General features: G+C 40.2%; 1 protein-coding gene across 2 annotated transcripts in view; it reads left to right on the forward strand.

Moving 5' to 3' along the window:
* Positions 1-13,364, forward strand: part of LOC132590667 (sodium/hydrogen exchanger 7) — a 73,500-nt gene that overhangs the window by 29,241 nt on the left and 30,895 nt on the right. For both annotated transcript variants that reach the window (XM_060263631.1, XM_060263632.1), the window contains exons 3-4: positions 9,483-9,560; positions 12,806-12,882. In XM_060263631.1, the coding sequence (XP_060119614.1) occupies positions 9,483-9,560; positions 12,806-12,882 (155 nt within the window). The remainder of the gene's footprint in view (positions 1-9,482; positions 9,561-12,805; positions 12,883-13,364) is intronic.

The raw sequence follows: 13,364 nt of genomic DNA on the forward strand, positions 1-13,364 counted from the left end.
TCCAGGGCTGAATGCCCCATTTATAATCCACAGGTGAAATCAAAAATTAAAAATTAAACAGCACAAGAGAAAAAAGAAAAAAAAATACAATAAACCAGAAAAAATCCAGATATTCCCAAAATAATAACAAAAGTTAAAAAAAACTCCAAGTATGATATGGAAAAAAGGAAGAAGTGGGAAAAATGAATATAAAAATAAAAAGCCAAAAATATTCAAACCATATGAAAAATAGGACCAAACTTAAAGGGTTATATCCGTAACATCCACCATCAGGAATTTATAATCCACTTTGAAGGTTTGCACAGGTATTCTTCCTTCAGCCAACAATCTAGTTAAATTTTATAGTCCAGTATACAAAGCCCACAAAGATTTAAACGTCTGTTTGAAGCTCACATAAATTTCTTCAGAGCACTTCAAAAAAACCCCTTCAGATTGCTGATTAGGAGTGGCTGTGTTCCCCACCCTCTTTGCATTATTAAGCTGTGCCTTGCCAGAGGCGCGAGCCAAAGGGCGAGAGCTAAAGGGCTCTTGGCCTGGGGGCTGTGTAAGGACCAGGAACCCAGATCCCTATTTTCCTTGTGTTCCCAATAAGGTAAGTAGACCCTCCAGGAGAGCCACATAAACACAACAGGATTTAAAAAGGGACTGTATATTTTTAAAAAGCTATCATGAAGGTAGAATGCCAGCAGGGGATGGGGGCTTTCCAGTGTTTTGCACTGAGTGTCACATGTATGACTATCTGCACACAGGACAGAAGTCTTGGGTGTGTGCTCGATGCAAGGAGCTCCTGGTCCTCAGGGACCAAGTTCGTACCCTTGAGGCCGAGGTGAGTGACCTGGAGAAGCAGAGACACTCAGGCACTCGGAGAAGACTCTTGGGGATGTATTAGATGAGCCTCAGTCTGAATGTGGCAGTCCCGTTGCTGCCAGGGAGCATGAGGGTCGAGAGGGAACAGGGCACTGTGCTGAGGATAAGGGGAATGCGCCCTCAGTAGGGACCTCTTCTTCAGTTGGTGAGTGGGTATCCTTTTGCGCCAAGGAACCATCCCTGGGCAGGGAGAGGGGGGGGTCTTGGTAGTTGGTGATTCGATCCTTAGGCAAGGAGACAGCTGGGTGGCAAACCGCGTACTGACCATATGGTGACTTGCCTGCCTGGTGCGAAGGTAGTGGACATTACACATGTAGTTGATAGACAGCGCTGGGGAGGAGCCATGGTGCATGTTGGCACCAACGATGTGGGGAAATGCAGTCGTGAGGTCCTGGAGGAAAAATTTAGGCTGCTGGGCAGGAGACTTAAGGTGAGGACCTCCAAGGTAGCCTTCTCAGAAGTGCTACCTGTTCCACGTGCAGGGCAGGAGAGACAGGCACAAATTAGAAGTCTCAATGTGTGGATGAGACAATGGTGTAGGGAGGAAGGGTTTAAGTTTGTTAGGCACTGGGATGCTTTTGGGAACAAGCGGGAGCTGTACAAAAGAGACGGTTTCCACTTGTCCCCAGATGGAACCAGGCTGCTGGCACTTAAAATCAAAAAGGTGGCAGAGCAGTTTTTAAACTAAATCTTGGGGGAAAGCCAACAGGAGATGAAATGTCTCTGGTTCGGGAGGACTCATCTCAAAGAGATGAAGGGTTAGTTCTTACTTTTCTACTGAGTAATGGATCAGAGTTGTCCACTGAGATGGTGACAAACAGTATGGGCTGCCTGCCAAAGTCTCGAGGCAGCAGGAGAAAGTTGTGGGCCTAACTTGCCTGGGAAATTATAGATGTTTGATTACAAATGCTAGAAGTGTTCAAAGTAAAATTGGTGAGTTGGAATGTTTAGTGTTGGGAGAAAACATAGACATTATGGGAATTTCAGAAACTTGGTGGAATGAGGAGAATCAGTGGGACACAGTGATTCCTGGATATAAGTTATATCGGAAGGATAAGAAGGGAAGGGTTGGAGATGGGGTGGCTCTGTATGTCAGAGAGGGTATACAGTCCAGTAAGACTGAGGTCAGAGAATTTGATTCCCTTCTAGAAATGCTTTGGGTCGAAATAGAGGGCCCAAAAGGAAATTTAACTAAGAGAGTTTGTTATCGCCCACCAAATCAAAAGATAGAGGACGAGGGGACTTCCGGGGGAGAAAAATGCCAAGCTGAGCTGGTTCTCATAACGGGAGCAGGCTCGAACTTCTGTTCGGGGTAGTGGAAGGAAAATTAATGCCTACTGCCTACTTTTCTCAGTTAGAGATTAGTCCAAGATATGCACAGGAAACTTTGAGGAGATTTACCTTGGCTAAAAGGGAGTCCCGGGGGGGGGGGGCTCCTTTGAGGCTTTGAGGAGTCTCCAGAGAAGAGTTGCATTTTCATCATCTTCAGAAGTTCTCAGAGTCATTTATTTGACATAAGCTCGACAGAATCCTAACCTTCTTGGACTTTGCTAAACATCTAAAGCTACGCAAGACCGGTGTGGATCTGGATAACTGGCAGAAAAGATACAGATTACTATCTTTCATTCCGGGACTATTTACAGTTAAACAGAATAAATTCAGAAGGTGGGAAATGGAAATCTAGAAAGTTTAGAAGAAGGGAGGAAGAGGTGGAATTTGGACTTTGTAAATTTAAAGGACAGTGCTAAAAAGTGGAAAGGAATTTACTGTTTGGTCTACTTGCGGTTTCGAAAAAAGAGCACCATCGTCACAGACCTGCAGCATATAACAATATACAATCAACACAGGAAGTACGTCAAGCATCGTGAGATCTCTTTACCAGTGAAAACAAGATTTGGTGGCAAGTAAAGCAGGAAGTAGTGGATGAAAAGCCTACTCTAGGACAATAATACCATTGAGAAACATCGGTGCTTGGACATTAAAATTAAAATAATGTTTTTAAAGTGTTCGTGACATTAAAAATTGTTGGAATTAATTGAGATGACAAGAAGATAAATACTATTGGATATATTGTTATGGACTTTAGAAGGCTTTAAAAGAAAAAAGGAAAAAAGTTGCAGAGAGAAGCAAAAAGTCACGACCATTTTGAAGGATTTAAAATTTTTAAAAATTAATATCTCGGCTTTGGAAGCTCTGAGGATGGCGAAATTCGGCTTGTTATAATAAGCAAGCTCTAATCTTTTGAATCTGATAGTTAAATTTGAAATTGGTGAGATCAAAATTTTTAGTGTTTTTAAATGTCAGAGCACAAGCAAATCCGTACAAGGGCTACTTCATTGGAGAAAATGCAGGATCAATTAGAGGCAATAGAGGCCAGTATGATGAAAGGCATGAGAGAGATAACTGCATCAAAAAAAAGAAATTATTGAAGAGATTAAAAAAGATATGGAAGATCTCAGAAAGGAAACAGAGGAAACATCTAAGAAAGTGCAGGAGGTAGAAGGGAGAATGAAAGTACATGATTCCACCTTGTTGAAAATGCAAGAATAAGTGACAATCCATGACTGCAAATTGATGGAGACTCAGATACGTCTGAGAGGAGTACCTGAAAAGGAAGATGGTGACCTGAAAGACTATATAATAAAAATAATTGTAGAATTTTTAGAGGAAGATCCTGGAGAGACTAAAAATATGTATGACTATATGTATAGAGTGAACTTACTCTATGCCAAGAAAAATAATTTACCAAGAGATGTCATAAGATACATGACAAAAGAAATGGTGGGAAAGATCATGAATAAAAACTTTTAAAAGACATTGATAGTGGGAGGCAGCAGAGTAAGAATTATGAAGGAGTTGCCAAGGCAAGTGATAAATGATAGAACATATAAAAAACTGACAGAAAAATTATGAGACAATGAAATGAGGTTTAGGTGGATAATACCTGAAGGTTTGAGCTTTGAACTTCATGGGAAAAGAATCACAATTACAAATGCACAGGAACTGCATAGATTTTATGAAGAACATAAAGAATTTGCACCATGATGGATTACAAATTATTGTCTTGGAATGTAAATGGACTAAATTCACCACAAAAAAGGGCAACGTTTCATTGGACTAAAAAGCAAAATTGTAATATAGTTTGTTTACAAGAAGTACATATTAAACAAAAGGATTACAAATTTTTATGGAATAAACAATTGGGGTTAGAATTTTTTTCATTGGCTGAACAGAAGAAAAGGGGAGTGATTTTTTATATTAAACATATTATGGAACCAAAATTAGTGTTTAAAGATAAAGATGGAAGATTTGTAGCAGTAGAAATAATATTAAATGCAAAAAAAATAGTTATTGTGACTGTATGCGCCTAATGGTGCAAAGGATGCTTTTTAAAAAGACATTATACAACAATTTGATGAACTGACTTATGACCAAGTTTTGATAATGGGAGACTTTAATGGAACAATTAAGAACTCTCTGGATAGCTCGGGGGGGGGGGGAATAATGACAAAGAAGGAAAATTGCCAAAGTCTTTTTTTGAATTGGTCAAACAAGAAAATTTGGAGGACATATGGAGGAAATTTAACCCTGAAGTGCGGGACTATACCTTTTTTTCAGCAAGACAAAACATTTTCTAGAATTGACATGTTGTGGGGCACTAAAGATTTAGGTCTTATAACAAGGAAAATAAGAGATTTTACCTAAAATTGGGGCTGATCATAACCCAATAATGTGGATTACAAAATTGTCTAAGAAGTTGAGAAGATGGAGACTGAATGAAGATTTACTACTGAATAAAGAAATAGTGACATACCTAGAAAATGAAATGAAAACTTTCTTTCAAATGAATGACAAAGAGGATATAGAATTTCAGATGGTCTGGGATGCCTATAAAGCAATAATGAGAGGAATATTGATTACCTTGGATAATAAAGAGAAGAGAGCAAAAGAAAAACAATTGTTGGACATTCAAAATGAAATAAAGAAAAAAGAAGAGGAGTTGAGAAAAAGGCCAGGGAAAAAGAAAATTATAAGGGAAATTACAGTATTACAAACACAAATGAGACATTTGTTAAATAAAGAATTGGAATGGAATTTGAAAAGACTGCAGCAGAAATATTTTGAGGGAGCAAATAAACCTGGAAAGTATTTGGCTTGGCAATTGAAGAAAAAGAGAGAAAATAAAATTATTAATAAAATTGTGGTAGATGGAAGAGAGGTGGTTAGCCAAGAGGGAATAAAAAGAGAATTTTTAAAGTATTATGCCAAGTTGTTTAAAGGTGTTAAATAAAGAAAAGATGGATTAGTATCCACAAAAGATAAAATAGAACCCTTAACAGAAAATATGCGAAAAGTTTTGAATGATCCAATTGAAAAAATAGAAATCGAAGCTGCAATTAATGCAATGAAAAATGGAAAGGCACCTGGACCAGATGGATATACAGCTAAATATTTTAAAACCTTTAAAGTTGAATTAACACCGAAATTGTAGAAGTTGATGAACATGATAAGAATAAAGGGGAAAATACCAAACACATGGAAGGAAGCTGTTATTTCGTTGATACCAAAGGAAGATAGAGATGTCAGGAATGTAAAAAATTATAGACAAATTTCACTATTAAATAATGACTATAAAATATATACAAGAATCTTGGCAGAACAGCTTAAACAACATTTGATAAATTTTATAAAGGAAGATCAAGTGGGGTTTCTTCCCAAAAGGCAAATAAGAGACAATATCAAAACTGTTGTAAATATTGTAGAAAATTATGTTTAGTTTAGTTTAGTTTATTTATGATCTATATCCCGCCCTTCCCACCAAGGTGTCTCAGGGCGGCTCACAGAAAGCAGTTTGTTTAGTGTGGATAAAAGAATGGATAACACTGTTAAACAAAAAACACTTAGTGCTGGAAGGTCACGGAAATAAATTTGGCTGGCACGCGTATTTGTATTATGGAAAAAAGAAGATGGACGGTTTTTTCCTCTCACCATTATATAAGAAATAATTTGCTAAATACATGGATGAAATACAAGAAATATGAGGATGAGAGATAACCGTTATGGATAGTGCCAGCTGAAGTAATAAAAATAACGGCTGAGATAGGTGAAGAAAAGTGGTTGTCTTATAATCAATTATTAAAAATACCAAGTGGCAAAATAGAACTGAAAACTGCTGAAGAGTTGAATAATAAATATGATTGGTTCCAAATTCAACAAATAAAGAGTTTGGTGGATAATGATATCAAAACTGAAGGAATAAGAAAAGAACAAACAGAAATGAAAAAAGTTCTGCTTGGAGATAATGAAAAATTAATTTCAAAAATATATAAATTACTGTTAATGGTCTACGGAAGATGAAGTAGTGAAATCTCAAATGATTAAATGGGCAATTAAGGTAAATAAAGTAATACAGATGGAAACTTGGGAATACTTGTGGAAGAATTCTATGACGCTTTCGAAATGTCATAGTATTAAAGAGAACTGTTTCAAAATGATGTATAGATGGTATATGACTCCTAAAAAATTGGCAAAGATGAACAATAAGATGCCAGATGTTGGAAATGTAAAAAACATGAAGGTTCTTTCGACCATATGTGGTGGACTTGTGAAAGGGCAGAAAAGTATTGGCAGATGATTCAGCAAGAAATTTCTAAGATCTTGGGATATGAATTTAAGAAAGTTGCAAAGACTTTTCTGTTGGGATTACAAATGGAAAAATTTCCAAAAGAAGATAGAACTGTAATTTGGTACTTGTGCACACACACACACACACATAATGGCTAATAACCACTGATGGACCTCTGCTCCATATTTTTATCCAATCCCCTCTTGAAGCTGGCTATGCTTGTAGCCGCCACCACCTCCTGTGGCAGTGAATTCCACATGTTAATCACCCTTTAGTTGAAAAAGTACGTCCTTTTATCCGTTCTAACCTGACTGCTCAGCAATTTCATTGAATGCCCACAAGTTCTTGTATTGTGAGAAAGGGAGAAAAGGACTTCTTTCTCTACTTTCTCCATCCCATGTATAATCTTGTAAACCTCTATCGTGTCACCCCGCAGTCGACGTTTCTCCAAGCTAAAGAGCCCCAAGCGTTTTAACCTTTCTTCATAGGGAAAGTGTCCCAAACCTTTAATCATTCCAGTTGCCCTTTTCTGCACTTTTTCCTTTTCTAAACTTTATAAACGACATAGACGAACACAATTAATTTAAAAAACCCCCGTAAAACATGTTTAAATTGTTAGCACTAATTTGTCTTAAAGGTGCTTTCTTTGTATCTCTCCCATGGGATCCAGGGAACTGGGCAAAGGAAGCTCTGCTTTTTTCTTCCTTCCTCAGGGGACCAGGAGAGGGAGGAGCTTCAGCCAATAGAAGGAAGAGAGGCTTGGCTCAGTAGCTTTGCTGTGCAATTGAGAGAGCCTGAAAAACAAGCTTTTCCCTCCCCCCTTCCTCCCCAAGGGAGGAGCCTCAGCCAATGGAAAAAACAGAGGTTTTGCTCTGTAGTTTCTGTGTGATTGAGCAAGCTTTGCAAAGCATACTGTTATACAGAAGGAAGTAAGAGATAGGAAAAGGAAGCGGATGGCAGCCAGTTGCACATTAGCCTATCTAAATCTAAATGTTAAACCATTAGTTGCCACCCTACCACCCTTCTGTTCTTCTAGTTTTAGTTCAGTTTCCTAGTAAGCAAGCTGATGCTGTTTTGTTGCTACCTATCAAAGAACCTAGGAATGTTCAAGAGGCAGGACTCTCACAGGTGTTTGTGAGCCTTTCAACACTCTAACTCCAGAAAATAATGAGAAGTAGGAGGAGAGGAGGGCAGATTAAGGATAGGCCTTTGGAGTTCCCCAAAGATCCCTGAAGCAGGAGGGCCGTAAACAGAAAAGGTTGCTTCTGGCGTGAAAGGGAAAGCTGCTATTTTTAATAGAAGGAATGGAAAGGTCCCCTGTGCAAGCACCAGTCGTTTCCAACTCTTGGATGCTGCTGCTCTCACAACGTTTTCACGGCAGACCTTTTTATGGGGTGGTTTGCCATTGCCTTCCCCGGTCATTACACTTCCCTCCCAGCAAGCTGGGTACTCATTTTACCAACCACGGAAGGATGGAAGGCTGCGTCAACCTCGAGCCAGCTACCTGAACCAGCTTCCACTGGAATCAAACTCAGGTCATGAGCAGAGGGCTTTGACTGCAGTACTGCAGCTTTACCACTCTGCGCCATGGGGCTCCTATTATTATTAAAAGAAAGGCTACTGTAAACCTGCCTTCCTCCTGGCTTTTTCTACATTTTCTTTAGGCAGGGGTGGTGGCAAGCCACTCCTAAGAGGTGGAGACAGAGGCATGACGATTTTTCTCTCATTTGTTTTTTACTTTGGCATCTGGGGGACTGCAAAACATCTTACCAGTACCACACAAAAAAAGAAGTCCATCTGAGCTCTTCTTTTTTCTCATGAGACTGGTCTTCCTGTTTGTTAAAGTTGTAGGTGTTCATCTGTGTCCTGGGGACTTTTTGCTTTCTCAGCAATCAGCAGTGCATTCTGGGGGCTTCCGGTGATGAATGCTAGAATTCAAGGAAAAGTATTCCTGTTTAACATAATTATGTGTGAACAGTTGGGAGGGTGGTCTTTTCCCCTTGTGTGTAGAACCTAATCCTGTGCATTCTGATTCTTGTAGTATCTCAGCAGCTGCATATTTTTACTCAGAGAACAAAGTTAATACTCCAGTTGACACACCAATTTCTGGGCTGCTTTAGACAAATCCACAGATTTCCCAAAGCCATTGAAACAATCCCGCAGAATAGTATCAAAAATTCTATTAATGATTCTTCTCATCCACCCCATAATATCAGTTATCGGGGTTCTCATAGGAAGGGCTTTCTGTGGTAAAAAATTCATTTGACAAGCTGATCAAGTTCTTTATGGTATACATAACAGTCACTCATTGCTGTATCATTTTTAAGCTCTGCAAAAATCAAAATTTCTAATGGTAAACAGCAGAGTTAGGGTCTGAAATCCATTTTGTTCAAATATGGGAGACTCTAATTGGGATAATTCAGGGCCAAAAAAGTACTGGATTAATTATCTAAGGATTAATGACAATAAACCACTGATCTGAAGAAGTGGGTATACAAGATTGCATCTATATGTTGTTACATATTTGATTGTCATGCAGAAGCCATAATTAGTTACAGGATTTTTCTGCATGGACTGGACAGTGAATGACTGCCAGGATCAGCTCCACGTTTTGAGGAGCCTTGGGCAGAGAGTGGCCAGCGGGCCCCTTTCTGCCTCTGTGTTTTATCATGAGCTCAGCTCATACCTTGCTTCTGATCCCCACCCACCCTTCTGTGCAGCTTTCCCATGTGACCCCCCCACCCCGCCCACGCTCACCATCACCTGCATGCTTTTTTCTCATCAGCACTGGATGGCTTGCACTGAAGTCACCTACCCACTGTTGAAGGAGACCTTCTGTCCCAAGGCTCATCAATTTCTTAATAATTAACACTGTTATGTTTGAGGGATATTGACATGAGAAATATATAGAAATGTGCATCTTCAAAATCTTGGCAGTTTTTAGCTCGGAGGAAACTTGGTCTTAGAGCTCTTTTGTTCTCTTTTTCAGGTAACGTTTGACCCAGAAGTGTTCTTCAACATTCTCCTGCCTCCTATTATTTTTCATGCTGGTTATAGTTTGAAGAAGGTGAGCCCAAAGCATTTTCTGGACAGTATTTTTGTCCATCTCAGTCCTGTATACAGTATCTTATGACTGATAACTGCAATAGTTACTGATGGCCTCTTGGATCAAGATTAGCCTTTTGGCCAGCTAGTGTCTGATGCTGTTTGGTGTAGTGGTTAAGTGCACGGACTCTTATATGGGAGAACCAGGTTTGATTCCCCAGTCCTCCACTTGCAGCTACTGGAATGGCCTTGGGTCAGCCATAGCTCTCACGGGACTTGTCCTTGAAAGGGCAGCTTCTGTGAGAGCTCTCTCAGCCTCACCTACCTCACTGGGTGTTTGTTGTGGGGGAGGAAGGTAAAGGAGATTGTGACCGCTCTGAAACTCTGAGATTCAGAGCATAGGGTGGGATATAAATCCAACATCATCATCTTCTAAAGTACCTAAAATATATCAATTCTATACTTCTACGTAACATTGAAACCTACAGACAAGAATTCAGAGAACTTCCACAATATGCTATGTCTTCTTCCGTCACAACTTCTCATTATGTGTTGTAGGCTGTTCTTGAAGGTTCCTCAGCTTTCATGACATGTATTAAATTGTGCAAGGGGTTGCTCTCAGGAGAAATGTTCAGGAGTCTAGGAGCCTGCCTGAAGTTCCCTGTATGGCACTGCCATCAGGCTTATTACTGAGCATAGGCCTATGGATTTTTCATGGGAGCGGGTTTCTTACTGGAAACAAGATTAAGGTTCCTCTTAATAAGATGTTCTATGGATGTGATTTTAAAAGAGCTTTTCTGCTCTTTTTAAAAGACAAGACCTACAAAGCATACAGATAACCAAATTTCTCAAATATTTACAACAGCAGAACAAATAGACCAAATTGACATTTCTAAGAGTTCAGTACAATTATCAGAAGCCAGATCATTAAACTCTGCAGCCAGCTTGTTTTGGAAATTGGTTAGGCAAGCCAAGCAGCAAATAGGAGAGAGACTAGCAGCTTTGTTTATTTAGTAGCTACCAACTTATAACCCTGTTTTTCTCCCCAAAGCAAATAGTAAGCAGCTCACAGCATTCTCTGCTCAGGCTATCCTTGTTGCAACAAACATGTGAGGTCATGACTGGCCTAAGACCATGCAGCAAGCTTCTGTAACAGAGTGAGGAATTGTACCTAGTCTTCAAAGGCCTAAGGTGCTAACCACTGCATTGCGTTGCCTCTTCTGTTCTATTATATCAAGATACTTAATAGGTTCACTCTTGCACAGTTGCTAGATTGAGTTCTGATCTGGGAAAAAAACTGGGTCAAATCTTCTTTGTTAGTTTGGATAGCTGTGGCCAAGTTGCTGTTTCTCTTGGCCTAACTTGCAGGTTAACTGTGAGGCTCAATGCATTAGTGCCAAAAAGAGCTATAAATTCCTTTGCTGACTGTGGCAGATGTAGTTCCCTAAAAACACAAGCTGTATGGTTTCCCCTCCTGTAGTAAGCAAAAGGGAATCATGGGTCTACCTTGTGTTTTTACCCAGATGACTCACTGGACACTAACTACATGTTTTTACCCAGATGACGCACTGGACTCATCTCCATAAACAGCTTGGTGCCACACAGGGCCATAGCCAGCATGGGGGCAGTGCAAGCAATGCCCCCTGTTGATTTTGCTTCACCTCCACCCCAGTCTTCCCCTTTAATTACGAATTTTGTCAGGGTAGCCGAGTGCCATCTGCCTCACCTCCTCATTCCCAGCTCCCTGGCAGCTGTGCACCCAATAACCTGCTGCTTTCTTTGAGTTCACTCCCATTCGTTCACTTTCCCTTGCCCCTCCTCCACTTCCTCGCCAGTCTCTCCAGAGTGGAGGGAAAGTCTGCCACACTCTTTTTGCAGTCTCTCTAGCACTTCCCCCACTCTGGTAAAAGAAAAACACATCCCTGACAGTGAATACACTGTTGCTATTAATTGAGAAGCTGCTTGCTAATATTAAATGCAAAGACGAACCCAGGGAAATGGCAGCTCTATGGCTCGCTCTACCTCACCTTTTTCACTTTGTTGTATTTTAAGCACAGACTGTTCTTCTTAGCAGGGCTCTTTTTCTAGCAGGAGCTCCTCTGCCCACGTCCCCCTGATATAGCCAATCCTCCTGGAGTTTACAGTAGGCCCACGTCCCCCTGATATAGCCCACTATATATTGTATATATAGTATATATATACTATATATACAATATATAGTATATTAGCCCACGTCCCCTTGATATAGCCAATCTTCCTGGAGTTTACAGTAGGCCCTGTACTAGGAGTCCTCTAAGCTCTTGGAGGATTGGCTACATTAGGGGGTGTGGCCTAATATGCAGAGGAGCTCCTGCTAGAAAAAGAGCCCTTCTTGGAAACCTCACCCTCTCCAAGCTCCACCCCTAAATCTATTTGCATTTCCCACCTCCAAAGTGTGTCTCCTCTTCCTCCTCACTCATCAGCCCTCAGGAGGAGGAGGCAGTGGTAGAGGGGGAGGAAGCGTGGGGTGTGTTGTGAGAGAATTTACTGCAGTAAATTAAGGTAATTGGGTTTCTTTAATTTAATTAGTGACTGCCCTGATTGAAATGCCTCCCCCCCCCACACACACAAAAAATTCCTGGCTACAGGGCTGGTGCCATGGACCATAGTGTCCATGTGACTGGATACGTCTTTATTCATATTGGAAGAATTTTTGTGTACCCTAGTGGATTTCTGCTGGATTTTGTTCTAGATGGTCTCTTGAGAGCTCACAACAGAAACATGAGGAGCTGTCCCTTCTGAGTAGAGATGGGGAGCCTTTCATTTTTAGCAAGTCCAGAATAAAGGATGGAATAATTACCTAAGTGTCCACTGAGGAAGCCCTCTCACGTAGTGCTTGATGTGCCAGCTTGATCAGAGCGGTTTTTTCCCCCTGGAAGGGCTGCCTTGTTGACAAACCAGAAATTGCTTTAATGTTCTCCTTTTTTTGCTGGACCAAAAGCATTAAAAGCATCCAGAAACTACAGTGTTTGCAAATCCATGGTGGTCCCTGATGTGAGCTTTCAGAGGCCCAGTGAGACTACCCCAGTGTGCTGGCCATGTGACGCCACTATGCCAGACAACTCTAAACCATATTGCAGCAAGCATGATTCATACATAACAGTGTCTCAGTCTTCCAAATAATTCAGAAGGTCTGTATTGTATAAGCAGAATGTAGCTTTAGTATATCACTGAAGAGGTTTTAAAGAATATCTTTAATGTTTGCATCTAATCCATTTTTTTTTCCAGAGACACTTCTTCAGAAATCTGGGGTCTATTCTGGCTTATGCCTTCTTGGGAACTGCAGTCTCTTGTTTCATTATTGGGTAAGTGAATTTTGTGAGACTGTTAAACTCCTGGTGTAATTTTTGGCTACTTATTATTTAAGTCGTGCTTGGACTGACTTGATTACCAATGTAGTTAAAATTAACAGTGCCAATATTACAAAACTCAATTTAAGGTGGCAGTTGCACACTCTCTCTATAATGAGGCTTTTCTTTTTTAAGTCAATGGTAGCTCAACTTCACTGTCTTTTAGCATAGTCCCCCCCAATAATAAGATCATGTGATAGATTTTTGTGAATTTCAAAGAAACTAGGAAGGAAAGTTATAGAATCTCCATGGTAAAAATAAGCATTATTCTATTTGTCTGAAGGTAGCGTCCCATAAGGGGAGGGGGCACCCGCTAGCTTGTAAAAAGTCTCTAATTACTAGAAATGTATTAGCTTATAATTAATTCACAGTTCTTCATATTAGATACCTAATAGTGAATGCTACGTTTTTTCTTCTCTCTAAACCTTCCTACAGTG

This window comes from Heteronotia binoei, unplaced genomic scaffold (genome assembly GCF_032191835.1).
Source record: "Heteronotia binoei isolate CCM8104 ecotype False Entrance Well unplaced genomic scaffold, APGP_CSIRO_Hbin_v1 ptg000532l, whole genome shotgun sequence".
NCBI lineage: Eukaryota > Metazoa > Chordata > Lepidosauria > Squamata > Gekkonidae > Heteronotia > Heteronotia binoei.